Genomic DNA, 13,748 nt, shown 5'->3' with positions numbered 1-13,748 from the left:
CAGAATATCAAGGAAATTAATGAAAAAATGAGAAGAAAATGATTATGAAATCTCAAACTTTACTATAAAGCTAAAATTGTCAAAACAATTTGGAACTGAATAAGATATTGAGAGTTTGATCCATGGAACCAATTAGACACACAATTGAAAAATGAGTATAGTAACCTAACGTTTATCAAAGACACACAATTGAAAAATGAGTATAGTAACCTAATGTTTATCAAAGCAAAAGATATCAGCTATTGGGATATGAATTCACAACCAAGACTGGGGAGAACTAAAAAGTGGTCTGGCTGAAAATGGCATAGACTAACATCTCACATTAACTCCTGAGTGTTTTATACCATCCAATTATTTTATATATTGATTTATTTTATCTTTTTTCTAATTTTCTCCCTCCCTTACTACCCTCTCCTCTTGCTTAAGAAAACAAGCAATTTGTTAGTTTATATATGTGTAGTCATTAAAAAAGTTTCCATATTAACTATATTGCAAAAGAAAACACAATTAAAAAAGATTTAAACAAATCTTTGGAGCATAGAAGAAATTGCTTTTTATATCTATGTAAAGAAGAGTTTATGACTAAACAAGAGATAGCTTCATATGAAGTAAAATGAATAATTTTGATAGCATAAAGTTAAAATGCTTTTACACAAACAAAAACAATGAAGCTAAAATTGGAAGAAAAGCAAGAAACTGGGGAGTGGGGAGGGGAGAGAAACCCTAGCAGCACATTTCTCTGATAAAGGTCTCACTTCTTAAATACATAAGGAACTAAGTCAAATAACAAGAAGAGCCAATCCCCTATTGATAAATGGCCAAAGGTTACGAATAGGCAGTTTTCAGGGGAAAATGCTTTAAATCACTGATAATTATGCAAGTTAAAACAACTCTGAAGTATTGTCTCAAACCCATCAGATTAGCTAAGATGACAGAAAAGAAAGTGACAAAAGCTGGAGAAGTTGTGGGAAAGTCAGTATACTAATGTACTGTTGGTGCAGCTGTGAACTGTTCTAATCATTGGGAAAACAATTTGGAAGTATGCCCAAAAAGTTATTAAACTATGCCTACCCTTTTGACTCAGCAATAGTGCTAGTAAATCTATATCCCAAAAAGAGTTTGCTTTTCTCTAATCAATAAATTTAGAGGAATTTTTCATGTGGTTATAGATGGCTTTAATTTCTTCATCTGAGAACTGCCTGTTCATATCCTTTGACCATTTATCAGTTGAGGAATGACTTGTATTCTTATAAATTCGACTTAATTCTCTATGTATTTTAGAAATGAGGCCCTTAGCAGAGACTGGTTGTAAAAATTCTTTCCCAATTTTCTATCTTCCTTCTAATCTTGGTTGCATTGGCTTTGTTTGTGCAAAAACTTTTCAATTTAATATAATCAAAATTGTCCACTTTGCATTTTGTAATGTTCTCTATCTCCTGTTTGGTCATGAATTCTTCTGTTCTTCATAAATCTGAGAGGTAAACCATTCCTTGCTCTCCCAGTTTGCTTATTGTATCAGCCTTTATATCTAAATCATGTACCCATTTTGACTTTATTTTGGTATATGGTGTGAGATTTTGGTCTATGCCTAGTTTCTGCCATACTCTTTTCCAGTTTTCCCAGCAGTTTTTGTCAAATAGTGAGTTCTTATCCCAGAACCTGGGGTCTTTGGGTTTCTCAAATAGTAGATTACAATAGTTATTGACTACTGTGTCTTGCACACTTTAACCTATTACACTGATCCATCACTCTATTTCTTAGCCAGTACCAAATAGTTTTGATGATTCCTGCTTTCTAATACAGTTTAAGATCTGGAATGGCTAGGCCACCTTCCCCTACATTTCTTTTCATTATTCCCTTGATATTCTGGACTTTTTGTTATTCCAGATGAATCTTGTTATTATTTTTTCTAGCTCTATAAAATAATTTTTGGTAGTTTGATGGGTATGGCACTGAATAAGCAAATTAGCTTAGGTAGAATTGTCATTTTTGTTATATTAGCTTGGCCTACCCATGAGCAACTAAAGTTTTTCCAAATATTTTATTCCAATTATTCTAATCCATTCTTTATCCTCTTCCATTTTGTGGATGAGTCAACCTATTCACATTCACAGTTATGATGGTTAACTATATTAATTTCTTTTCATTCCATTCTCTTATAATTTTTCCTTTCTTTGTTTCCTGCCTCCTCTTTACAACAAAGAAGGTGATGAGAAAGAAAGTGTGGACTTGGGATCAGTGTTTTATGCCTGGTGCAATCTACTCCTACTTTTCTTGCCCAGAACCCAGTTATGGTTTCTACCTTTTCTTTTTTTTGCTTTTAAACACCTCTTTTCAAACTACCCTCCAAGGATAGTTTATTTTGGTTATGACTAATCCCTCCCTGTTTCCCTGTTGAGTAAAGTGTATTTTGCACTAAACTCTGTATGCATGTGTATTGTGAAATTGAAAATTCATATCTCACTTCATCTTGTATTATTTTATTGAGTTTTAAATTACTATTTATTAATAATCATTTCATTTCAATAATCAAGTTGCTATGGGTTGTTATTGTTCAGTTGTTTCAGTCATATCTGACTCTTCATGACCCCATTTAGAGTTTTCTTGGCAAAGATACTGTTGTGGCTTGCCATTTCCTTCTCTAGCTCATTTTACAGATGAGGAAACTGAGACAAACAAGGCTAAATGATTTGCCCAGGCTCACACAGCTAGTAAGTATCTGAGGCCAGAGTTGAACTCGTGTCCTTCTGACTCCTGGTACAGCACCATCTAGGTGTCCCCTCTGTATTAGTTAATCTCCCTTAATATGTGAACTTGAACTCCCTCTGAACACCTTAAACCTGCCGGTGTTAGTTCCCCATTTATAACACAAGTCACCCTCCACCCATTAAGTTCCCTTCCTCAGTACTCTCCAGCCACAGAATTCTGATCTATATTCTAATTTATTAGAAATCAGTAATATGTAAACCACAAGTTCTTTGCTCTCCCTCAGAAATTGCCAACCATGGGACTTTCCAGAGGATATCCATCTGGTGATAAACTGATGTAACTTGTGGTTGCTAACCTGTACCTTTGATATGTCAGATTGATGTCCCTGTCTATCTTTAAGGTTTATTTGTATGACTATAAACAAGCTACCTTGATTGTCAGATGCATCCTTGGCTACTGAGGAAACTTGTATCCCTTTTACTGACGCTTGCTATCCTTACTAATAAATTGAATGTGCTCAAAACTTTATTGCCTCAGTTTCTCTTTATCACAGATTTCACTCGCAACAATATTCTTCCTTCATTTGAAGTTCACATGTCACCTGTTCTCCCCCAAACAGAATGGTCATGCCGCTATTGAATACTGGGTTCTTCAGGAATCTCAGGGAACCCAAGCTGGGGTTCCTGCAAGTTATTATTTTTTTGTTCCCAAAGTGGTTTGATTCAGGTCAAAGCAAGAAAATTGCTTTCCTGCTATGAATTCTGAAAAGTCCTCACCTGGATTTGGATCTGAACAACACACCTGTGGGTTTTGCCTCTGCTTGGAGTTCCAATAGGCTGCAGCTAGATCCGACCGCTATTAGCTACCTGGAAGATTCTGCAGCTCCGAGGAAATGGAACTGAAGGGTCTGCTTTGGTCTGAGCTCCACGTCCTGATTATTCAGACTAACCTGAGGACTTCTCAGTTCTGTTGCTGTTCCTTGATCAGTACACAGTTTTGGGCCCCTGATTATTTCTTGCTTTGGGCCCTTACCCCTAGCCTTCTGCACTGGATTTGCAACCCCACTTTGGGGTACCAAGGACAGAGATGCCACTTGACACCTATTCTTGCTCCCTAGATAATGTTAGGCCTACTCCGCATAGTGTATCTGGGACCTCTTCTTGCACTAATGCATAGTTACAACCCCCAGTTCACTCTGTGCTTTGGAAAGTTTCACATTGTGCTTTCCTTGCTAAATCCGGTCCCTTCTCCACAGACCTCTCTGTCTTTTTATGCCAATCTAGGCCAAAAGAAATCATTCACTGGGATTTTTCCTTGGGTTTCCCAATTGTGCAGTTTTTTAGATCATAGAGGAGTAATTGTGAGACAAAGCTGGCCTACTACATGCTACTCTACTGTCTTGGCTGGTCTTTTCAATATGTATCTTGCAAAGCTATCCTACTTGTTTGTGATTTTGTCCTTTCTCTTTTCTTCTTTGCATTAAAGAATTCAATGACTCAGTTTTCTTTCTCTTGTTTTCTTTTTATTTTGCTAACCTATCCCTAGCTCCCTTTTCCCCACCCCCAACCACTGAAAACAAAAGCTTTGTTACAAATACTCTAGTCAAGTGAAACAAATTCCCACACTGACCATGTCTGAGAATGTGTCTTACTCTGAGTTTTGAATCTATTACCTCTCTGTTAAGAGATGTGTAGCATGATTTACTATTAGGCCTCTAGAATTGTGGTAGGTCATTGCATTGATCAGAGTTCTTAAGTCTTTCAAAGTTTTTTTTTCTACAATAATGTCATTACATAAATTTTTCTCCTGGCTCTATTTGTTCCATTTACAGGTCTGCTCTGTTTCTCTGAAACCATCTTTTTTCGTAATTTTTCATGGCACAACAATATTTCATTGCATTTATATACCATAATTTGTTCAGCCATTCCACAATTAATGGTCACCACTTTAGTTTCTGATTCCTTGCCATCACAAAAAGAGCTTCTGTGCATATTTATTCATTACCTATTCAGCTACAAGGCACAAGTGGATATAGAGATGGACTTAGAATCAGAAAGACCTAAGTTCAAATCCTGCCTCAGACACTTAGCTGTATGATTCTGGACAAGTCACTTGAACTTTTACCTTAGTTTCTCCATCTGTAAAAATGGGAAAAATAGTAACATCAATTCACAGAGTTATTATGAAGGCACTCAACTGGAGACCTATTTCTAAGTTGATTTTGCCCACTGATGACTAATTTTGGGGGTCCAACCTTTCATTTTGTGATGGCAGTGATTTGAGTGATGTTTAGTTTCAAAAGAATTGTCGCAGTCCCAGAGGGACAAAAAAAGTCTTAAGGTTGAATAAACTAGCGAAGATTAATTTGAAGTGTTAGTTGATGAAAATGAATGTGTTTGGATCTTTTTCTCTTAGAAGAAAACTTCACTCTTAAAATATGATGGTGCTTGTTTAATCATGAAGATAAGTGACCTACAAGTATGACTATGGGAGAGAATTGCAAACATAAGCTAATCCCAAGATAGTTCTTGACAGCAGACCAGCAAAGGTGGAGTAGGAGGAAGCACTGTGACCCAGGTCTCTCCCACAACTACTCCAACAAAGAGCACCAAACCAAAGAAATTTAAGGAAAATCAGAGTTGATCATTTTTTCCATCCCAGATCAGCAGAGGGATACAGACAGTACAGGGACTGAATTGGAGTCTATGGTTGTTCACCAAGGAAAGAAGAGGGCCTGGATCTAGCAGGAATGAGCCTGGTGATATGCAGGAAGCCAACTGTGCTTCTCTTTCCACCAACTACTTCCCTGCTGCCTACAAATATGTTCATGATTTTAAAACCAAAATGAGATTTCTGGAGGAAAAAACTAGAAAAGAAATGAAAGCTTTGAAGGAAAGTGTATAATGTGAAAAAAAATAGTGTAGTACAAACAGTATAAAACCTTATCTGAGTAAGAGAATACTTGAAAATTTGAATGGACCAAGTTAATGACTCCATGAAACAACAAGAAATATTTTTTAAAAGTAAGAAGACTGAAGAAATAGGAGAAAATATAATATATCTCAAAAACAACTCACCTGGAAAAAAAATCAGCTAGAGACAATTTAAGAATCATTTGGGAGAGCAACTAGGTGGTGCAGTGGATAGAGCACTAGCCCTCAAGTCAGGAGGACCTGAGTTCAAATCCAACCTCCAACCAAACACTTGACACTTACTACCTGTGTGACCCTGGGCAAGTCACTTAACCCCAGTTGCCTAAAAAAAAGAGGAAAAAAAAGAATCATTGGACTCCTGAAACCCAGGACCAAAAGAAAGTATGGATATCATTTCGGAAGCTACCAAGAGTTATTAGAACCAGAAGGCAAAGTAAAAATGGAAAGAATTCACTGGTCACCCTCAAAAAGAAGCCCCGAAATGAAAACTCTCCAAAATATGATAGCCAAAATCCAGAGCTTCTAGGTCAAGGGAAAAAAAATGCTACAGACAGCCAGAAAGAAAGAATTTAAGTAATAAGGAGCATTAGCTGAACTCTGAATGACAGGGAGCAAAGTTGGAGAGTGGGGGAAGCAGGAGGTGGCACATGATTAATGATGTCAAACAAGACAACAATAAAAATAGATTTGATTAAAAGAAAATTACAAGGAAACTTAATTTATACTGAAAGATACCATAGGCAATGAATTAATATTAGTATTTAATGTATATAAACCAAATGGCATCTAAATATATAAAGGGAAAAGTAACCAAATTATGGGGAGAAATAGACAGCAAAGATATCTTTTGCACCTTTCCCATTCTACTAGCAAACTTATGCATCAGCAACCTGAACAGTCTTTGGGGATAGAAGCCCTGTCCCTTATTGCTATAGAACTCAAAGCTACGAAGCAAGGTGAGCATATTCAGTGACGATGTCAAGTACAAACTCTTATGAAAAGAAGATATTTTTTGTTAAAATAATAAAGACATTTTTAATTACTTAAAACAGATTGGAGACAGTGATAAGTTGTGCTTTGAGTATTTGTTTCTGTTAAGTCAGGAAACAGGTGGACTCTGAAACAATGCTTTGTCAAAGTTTCTTTTACTCTCTTGAATAAATAGATTTTCCTGAGCTTAGCATGTCTATTTTGGAAAAAAGAAATCAGAAATAGAAGAATATCTCACAGACACAGACACATACACACACAAACACACACACACACATACACACACACACACACACACGTCTTGTTGATCTTTTTCTTATCTCAACTTTGACTTGATTACCAAGTATTTCAAGTAAAAGACCTTTTTTTAAAAGAGGATAATTAATTATAATTATAATTTTATATGTAGTATATTATATATAATTATAATTTAATAATTAATATAAACATTACAAGAACATTAATGTAACTGTTCAGATCATCTTTTTTATTTTGCATATTAGGATTCTAACACCAGTTAGGAGATGACTAATTGTTATTATAAAGGAACTAGAGGTTTAAAAACAACAAACATCTCTATGTTCCAAGTATACATATTCAAAAAAGAGTTACAGAATTTTATAGCTGGAAGAAACTAGCATTAAATGATCAAGTCTAAGCCCCTCATTTTACAAATTGTGAAAACCAAGGCTCAGAATAGTAGTTTGTTGTTGGTTTTTGGTTTGTTTGTTTGTTTGTTTGTTTTTCCTCCCAGTTAACACAACATATCACTGGTTTTAAGAGTTCTCATTCCCCTTTGCTCCCACATCCTGTTTAAAAGATGATCCATAAATATATATTTAAAATGTGAAAAAAAATTCATAATGTTATTTAAGATCCAAGGAAAAAATTGAGGCTTTGAACCAGCCAAAGGTTTTTATAGTTTTGTGGGTTCTGATTAGCAATTTTTTTAATATGTTCTTAATATAGATTTTTTATTTATTTATTTTTTAAAATTTTTAATTTTTTTTTATTTTTAGTTTTCAACATTTATTTCCACAAGATTTTGAGTTCCAAATTTTCATCCCATCTCACCCCTCCCTCCACCCCAAGATGACATGCATTCTGAATACCCCTTCCCCTAGTCTGCTATCCCTGCTATCTCTCCCCCCCTTCCCCTTCTATTTTCTCATAGGGCAGGATAGATTTCTGTACCCCCATTTCCTGTATTTCTTATTTCCCAGTTGCATGTGAAAATTTTTTTTAAACATGTGTTTTTTTAAACTTTGGGTTCCAAATTTTCTCCCTTCCTCCCTCCCCACCCACCCTCATTGAAAAGGCAAGCAACTCAATATAGACTATACTTTTGCAGTTATGCAAAACACTTCCATAGTAGACATGCTCTGAAAAACTAACTCTATTTCCCTTAATCCTATCCTGCCCCCCCATTTATTCTATTCTTTCTTTTGACCCTGTCCCTCCTCAGAAGTATTTGCTTCTGATTACCCCCTTTCCCAATCTGCCCTCTTTTCTATAATCCCCCTACTCTCTTGTCCCCTTCCCCCTCCTATTTTCCTGTAGGGTAAGACAGATTTCCATACCCCAATTGAGTGTGTATGTTATTCCCTCCTTAAGTCAAATTCTATGAGAATAAGATTCACTCATTCCCTCTCACCTTCCCCCAGTTCCTCTCCACTGTAAGAGCCTTTTCTTTTCTGTTTTTTTGTGAGATAATTTACCCTGTTCTACCTTTCCCTTTCTCCTTCTCCTAGTGTAATCCTCTCTCACATCCTTAATTTTATTCTCCAGATATGACCCCTTCATCTTCAACTCACCCTGTGCCCTCTATCTATCTATCTATCTATCTATCTATCTATCTATCTATACATACATATAATTTTTTCCCTCCAACTACCCTAATACTGACAAAGGTCTCATGAGTTACAAATATCATCTTTCCATGCAGGAATGTAAACAGTTCAATCTTAATAAGTCTCTTATGATTTCTCTTTTCTGTTTACCTCTTCATGTTCCACTTGAGTCTTGTATTGGAAAGTCAAATTTTCTATTCAGCTCTGGTCTTTTCATCAAGAATGCTTGAAAGTCCTCTATTTCACTGAATGACAATTTTTTCCCCTGAAGGGGATGGGTAGGTGATTCTTGGTTGTAATCCTATCTCCTTTGCCCTCCAGAATATTATATTCCATGCCCTGTGGTCCCTTAATGTAGAAGCAGCTAAATCTTGTGTTATCCTGATTGTGTTTCCACAATACTTGAATTGTTTCTTTCTGGCTGCTTGTAATATTTTCTCCTTGACCTGGGAACTCTGGAATTTGGCTACAATATTCCTAGGAGTTTTCCTTTGGGGATCTCTTTCAGGAGGAGATCGGTGGATTCTTTCCATTTCTATTTTGCTCTCTGGTTCTAAAATATCAGGGCAATTTTCCTTGATCATTTCTTGAAAGATGATGTCTAGGCTCTTTTTTTGATCATGGCTTTCAAAGTACAATAATTTTTAAATGATCTCTCCTGGATCTATTTTCCAGCAGTTGTTTTTCCAATGAGATATTTCACATTGTTTTCTAATTTTTCATTCTTTTGGATTTGTTTTACAGTGTCTTGATTTCTCATAAAGTCACTAGCTTCCAATTGCTCTATTCTAATTTTTAAGGAAGTATTTTCTTCAGTAATCTTTTGGACTTCCTTTTCCATTTGGCCAATTTTGCTCTTTAGGGCATTCTTTTCTTCATTGGCTTTTTGGACCTCTTTTGCTATTTGGGTTAGGCTATTTTTTAAGGTGTTATTTTCTTCAGTATTTTTGGGGGTCTCCTTTAGCAAGCTGTTAACTTACTTTTCATGATTTTCTTGCATCACTCTCATTTCTCTTCCCAGTTTTTCCTCTACTTGTCTTAACTTGCTTCTCAAAATCCGTTTTGAGCTCTTCCAAGGCCTGGGACTGATTCATATTTTTCTTGGAAGTTTTGGATGTAGGAGCTTTGACTTTGTTTTCTTCTTCTGGTTGTATGTTTTGATCTTCTTTGTCACCAAAGTAAGATAATATAGTCTGACTCTTTTTACGCTGCTTGCTCATGATCCCAACCAATTACTTGAGTTTTAAACTCTTTGTTAAGGCAAGAGTCTGTTTCCAGTGTGGAGAATGTACTGTTCCAAGCTTTGGGGGTTTGTACAGCTGTTTTCAGAGATACTTCTAGGGACCTGAAAAGTGTCAGTTCTTCCAAGGTGCTATGATAAGGGGCGAGGTGTTTCCTCTCCACCGCCACAACAAGCTCCACCATGCTAGCTCTCCTCCTCGCCCCAGGACCGCCCCTCAGAACTGTGACCCAGATCCAAGCACCAGTAAAGCAAGAGATTCCTGCCTCAGCCCTGGCAAAGAGATTCCTGCAATCCCCCCCTGATCAGCCACTCTATTCCCTTTCAGTCTGTGGGCCAGAAGCTCAGAACGCAGCCGCTGCCCTAGGGGCGGCTGAGATCTAGCTTCTTCTCTCACCGCAGAAACAGACTTTTCCCACTGACCTTCTAAGTTGTCTTCCCACTGACCTAAGTTGTCTTTGGCATTCATGGGTTGAGAACTCTGGAAACCGCCACAGCTGCCTGCGATTCAGCCCTCTGAGGCCTGCTCCAGGGTCGCTGCGGCCTGCGCACCCACACCGAACTGTGCTCTTCTCCCAGCCCGGCGCGATATACCTTTCCAATCAGCCATCCAGGTTGTCTTGGGCTAGAAATTTGTTTTACTCTGTTTTTTTGTGGGTTCTGCTGCTTTAGAATTTGTTTAGAGCCATTTTTGGTAGGTATGTGTAGGGGTTTGGGGGAGAGCTCTAGCAAGTCACTGCTTTCCCTCTGCCATCTTGGCTCCACTCCTCTTAATATAGATTTTTAAAGAGGGAATGAGTAATAGACTGTAAACTTTGGATTCTCTTAGCAGAATGATTTTGCCCATTTAAATTAACCTTTGCCTGTCTAAAAGTCCAATTCCAAAGACATTTTTCTTTTTAGCTAATTATAACAAAATATTTTTTCCTTTGTTTTAGGTTCCTTTTTATTTTAGTAACAATCCTGACTGGTTATTCAATCAATCTTATGTTGGCTTGTTCAGAGAAAACAGGTAAGTTGAGACAAGATCCAATTTAGTTAAGTGGAAGAAGGTCAGAGGGAAAGATTTTCATAATGATTTTATTAGCTGAATTTCCTTTTGCTCTTTCAGCAGCCTGATTATATAGAAACAGCAACTGGAACAGCAGTAAAGGAATGTCTTTGGTGCTCACCTGGGGCCAAGGCAAAATGCAATATCAATTGCATTTTTTCAGTGGTACATAAAGCAAGTGAGAAGTGCAATTTAAAGAGAACTTTCAATTAGGGTTTATTTTTTTCAGTTGATTATCTTACTCTTGAGTTCTACTTTATCCCTCAGTTCATACTATATTTAAGAACAAGTGTCCTATGTCTTCAAGTTGTAATTTCCAGGTTTTAAAAGGAAACGTATTTATTCATTCTCTCTTGGGCAAGTTCCAAAGAGAAAACATTACTTCTGAGCTAACCTCAAAGTATCTACTATTAAATTACCTTAAGATTGTAATTCCTGAAGGTTTATTTTCTAGTTTTGTTTCATACTGAATTATATTTGCAATATATTTCCTATGTTAGCCAGAGCATTATATTACAAAAACCTGGAACATTTGGTTCTAAATAGAGGATCTAGCTGTTTTTTTTCTTTGAGCACTAGGTTTGGAAAACATAAACATTTTGAGCATAAGTCATAAAGAAATGTAAACAAGATAAAAAAAAAGAACGAATTTGTCTTCCCATAACCATTTAGATCAGTACCTTAAATGCTTCGAATTTCAGTTTGTCTGCATTGTGCTCTAGCAGACATTATCTGTCATTCTCATTTTGTCTTCCTCAGTATTTTGATAGCTTGATTTTAATTGAGACCATTATCAAAATTGCATGATTCCTAGTGTCATGACTTCTATGAACACCCCAAATAAATTTTTGTATTTATCAAGCATAGTCCTTGATAGAATGAAAATAAGAAAAAACAAGTCAACCCAAAAATAATAGGAAAAAGATCCAATTCCATACAACTTCAATTACTTTAGTCAAGGCAAAAAATTCAGTCTAAGCTTGACAATTTGAGCAACCTAAAGCAAAATACTTTTTTTGTGGTGGGGGGAGGGGAAGGGCATCAGTGTAATTGCGTCAGTCCTCTATTTCATTTTTACTAGGTAGACTGGGCCTAGGAATAAGATTTAAACAGTAAGAATGTCCAAAATAGAGCTCTGCTTATTTGAAACAATTAAAAATAAGCCATTAGATCACTTTTTATGCTTTTACAGTCAAATCAAAAAGGAGAAATAGTGATCATTCTTGACACTTAAATATTTTTAATAAGTTTTGAAATAATATTTCCTTCATCCTTATGACAGCTTAGAACACTGCTTGATTTTGGCAGGATAGGAATAACAGGGTTGAAGAATGATCACTGGATTTTGGTTGTTTTGATTTTATGACTTTTGTCACTTTTTATGTTCCTTTAAATTCATTCAGGATGTTTGAATTTTGAAAAGATGGGTGAGAAAATCTATAGCATCAAAGGGAAGTATATCATATTTGGAACCACCTTTCTCCAGAACATGGGAGGTAAATGCAACACAATCTTCTCCCCTTGTCTCCCTGCCCTAACCCACTCCCTAACAAGCATGTCTCTGTACACACTTTAAAACAGTGTGACTAAAAATATTTTTCCTTTTAGTAGTTGTGTTTTGGTGGCCTCATGGTGACAAAACCATGGTCATTACCTGCCCTTATAGCTAAAATGGTGTGTGATGTGCAGAATAGACTAGTCTCATCTTTTGCTTATAGCCAATTAAATTGCTAGGATTTGGCAATGCTGGCTTTCTATCTTAATGCCTTAACCTAAGGACAAGGCTTTATAACCTTTTGTATGACTTGCAATATGAACTATAGTGTCTCCTTTCTAAAAAATATTTTTATTTTCCTCCTTAGCCATTCTGAGCTACCTTTTTATAATAAAAAGTGAACTGCCTGGTGTCATAAAAGTTCTTATAGGAAAGGAAGAAGAATTTCCGTAAGTTAAAAGGCTATTTTTTTATGTTCTAACTTTAAATTTATATGTAGACTAATCAAAGTTTTGATCTTAATAAAATTCTAGTTGACTGAACTTTTGGTAGACTGATTTGGGATGAGAAAAATAAAGGGAAAAAAGCAAGTCACACAGGTAGAAAACTTAAAAGGTTTGGTATATGAAAACTCATTTAACATGCAACAAAGAAATGCTGTTGGAATTTTATAGGACCCTAAACTGAAGCCTGTATCTAGTTTACATGGAATGAAATTTATTGAAGTATTTTCAATGGAAAGGTAAAACCACATTGTTGAAGAAAGGACATTCTAGGAATGAGTGTTTTATGTGATCTGGACCTTCCCACAAAAGATTCAAATAATCTTAGACACATCTGACCTACAAGTCATACTTTGATTCCATTTTGTTTAGCAATTCCCTTTCATTGTTATTTTTTTCCTATTTTCCTTCAAGGGAAAATTATAGAAGCCCATAATTCCAAACCACTCATTCTTATAGTAACATGCTAAACATAAGGAAGCAGTGGGAAAAAAATACCTCTCATGAATTTTTACTTGCTGACATTTACTTTACAAAACACACACACAAAAAAAGCATTTTCCTTTAATAATTGATAGTATGCATGTCTTATAATCTGACTGAATTTGATGTGTGCATTCAATTTTGAAGTCATTTCAATAATTCAAAATGGATGCCATATTTCAAACAGTAGGTAAGAAAAATAGAGTATTAGAAAGGTAGAATTATATAAAATCTTAAATCATGGAAAAGGAATAGGAAATATACTATAAAATTGTTTTGAGTGAAAATAAGTTTCTAACAAAATGTTTTTTTTTAATTTAAAATATCTTACAGAATATGGTATTTGGATGGTCGAATACTTATTATATTAATTACCATTGCTATTATTTTTCCTCTCTGTCTCATGAAGCACTTAGGTAAGGAAAGATTCTGTATTATACTACTTTTAATTGTGCCTAAGTGAATTAAAGACCTAGAAAAATGCAGCTACTTTC

The 13,748-nt window shown here is 35.7% G+C and overlaps 1 protein-coding gene across 1 annotated transcript in view; it reads left to right on the top strand.

The window, feature by feature from the left end:
- Positions 1 to 13,748, top strand: part of SLC38A1 (solute carrier family 38 member 1) — a 71,882-nt gene that overhangs the window by 25,853 nt on the left and 32,281 nt on the right. Inside the window, exons 4-7 of the mRNA XM_027858972.1 lie at positions 10,661 to 10,734; positions 12,177 to 12,269; positions 12,636 to 12,717; positions 13,588 to 13,670. Coding sequence (XP_027714773.1) covers positions 10,661 to 10,734; positions 12,177 to 12,269; positions 12,636 to 12,717; positions 13,588 to 13,670 — 332 coding nt within the window. The remainder of the gene's footprint in view (positions 1 to 10,660; positions 10,735 to 12,176; positions 12,270 to 12,635; positions 12,718 to 13,587; positions 13,671 to 13,748) is intronic.

The sequence above is a fragment of the Vombatus ursinus genome, unplaced genomic scaffold (genome assembly GCF_900497805.2).
Source record: "Vombatus ursinus unplaced genomic scaffold, bare-nosed wombat genome assembly UNPS02013950.1, whole genome shotgun sequence".
Taxonomy (NCBI): domain Eukaryota; kingdom Metazoa; phylum Chordata; class Mammalia; order Diprotodontia; family Vombatidae; genus Vombatus; species Vombatus ursinus.
The sequence above is the reverse complement of the archived record's forward strand: the minus strand, read 5'-3'. Positions and strand labels throughout refer to the sequence as shown.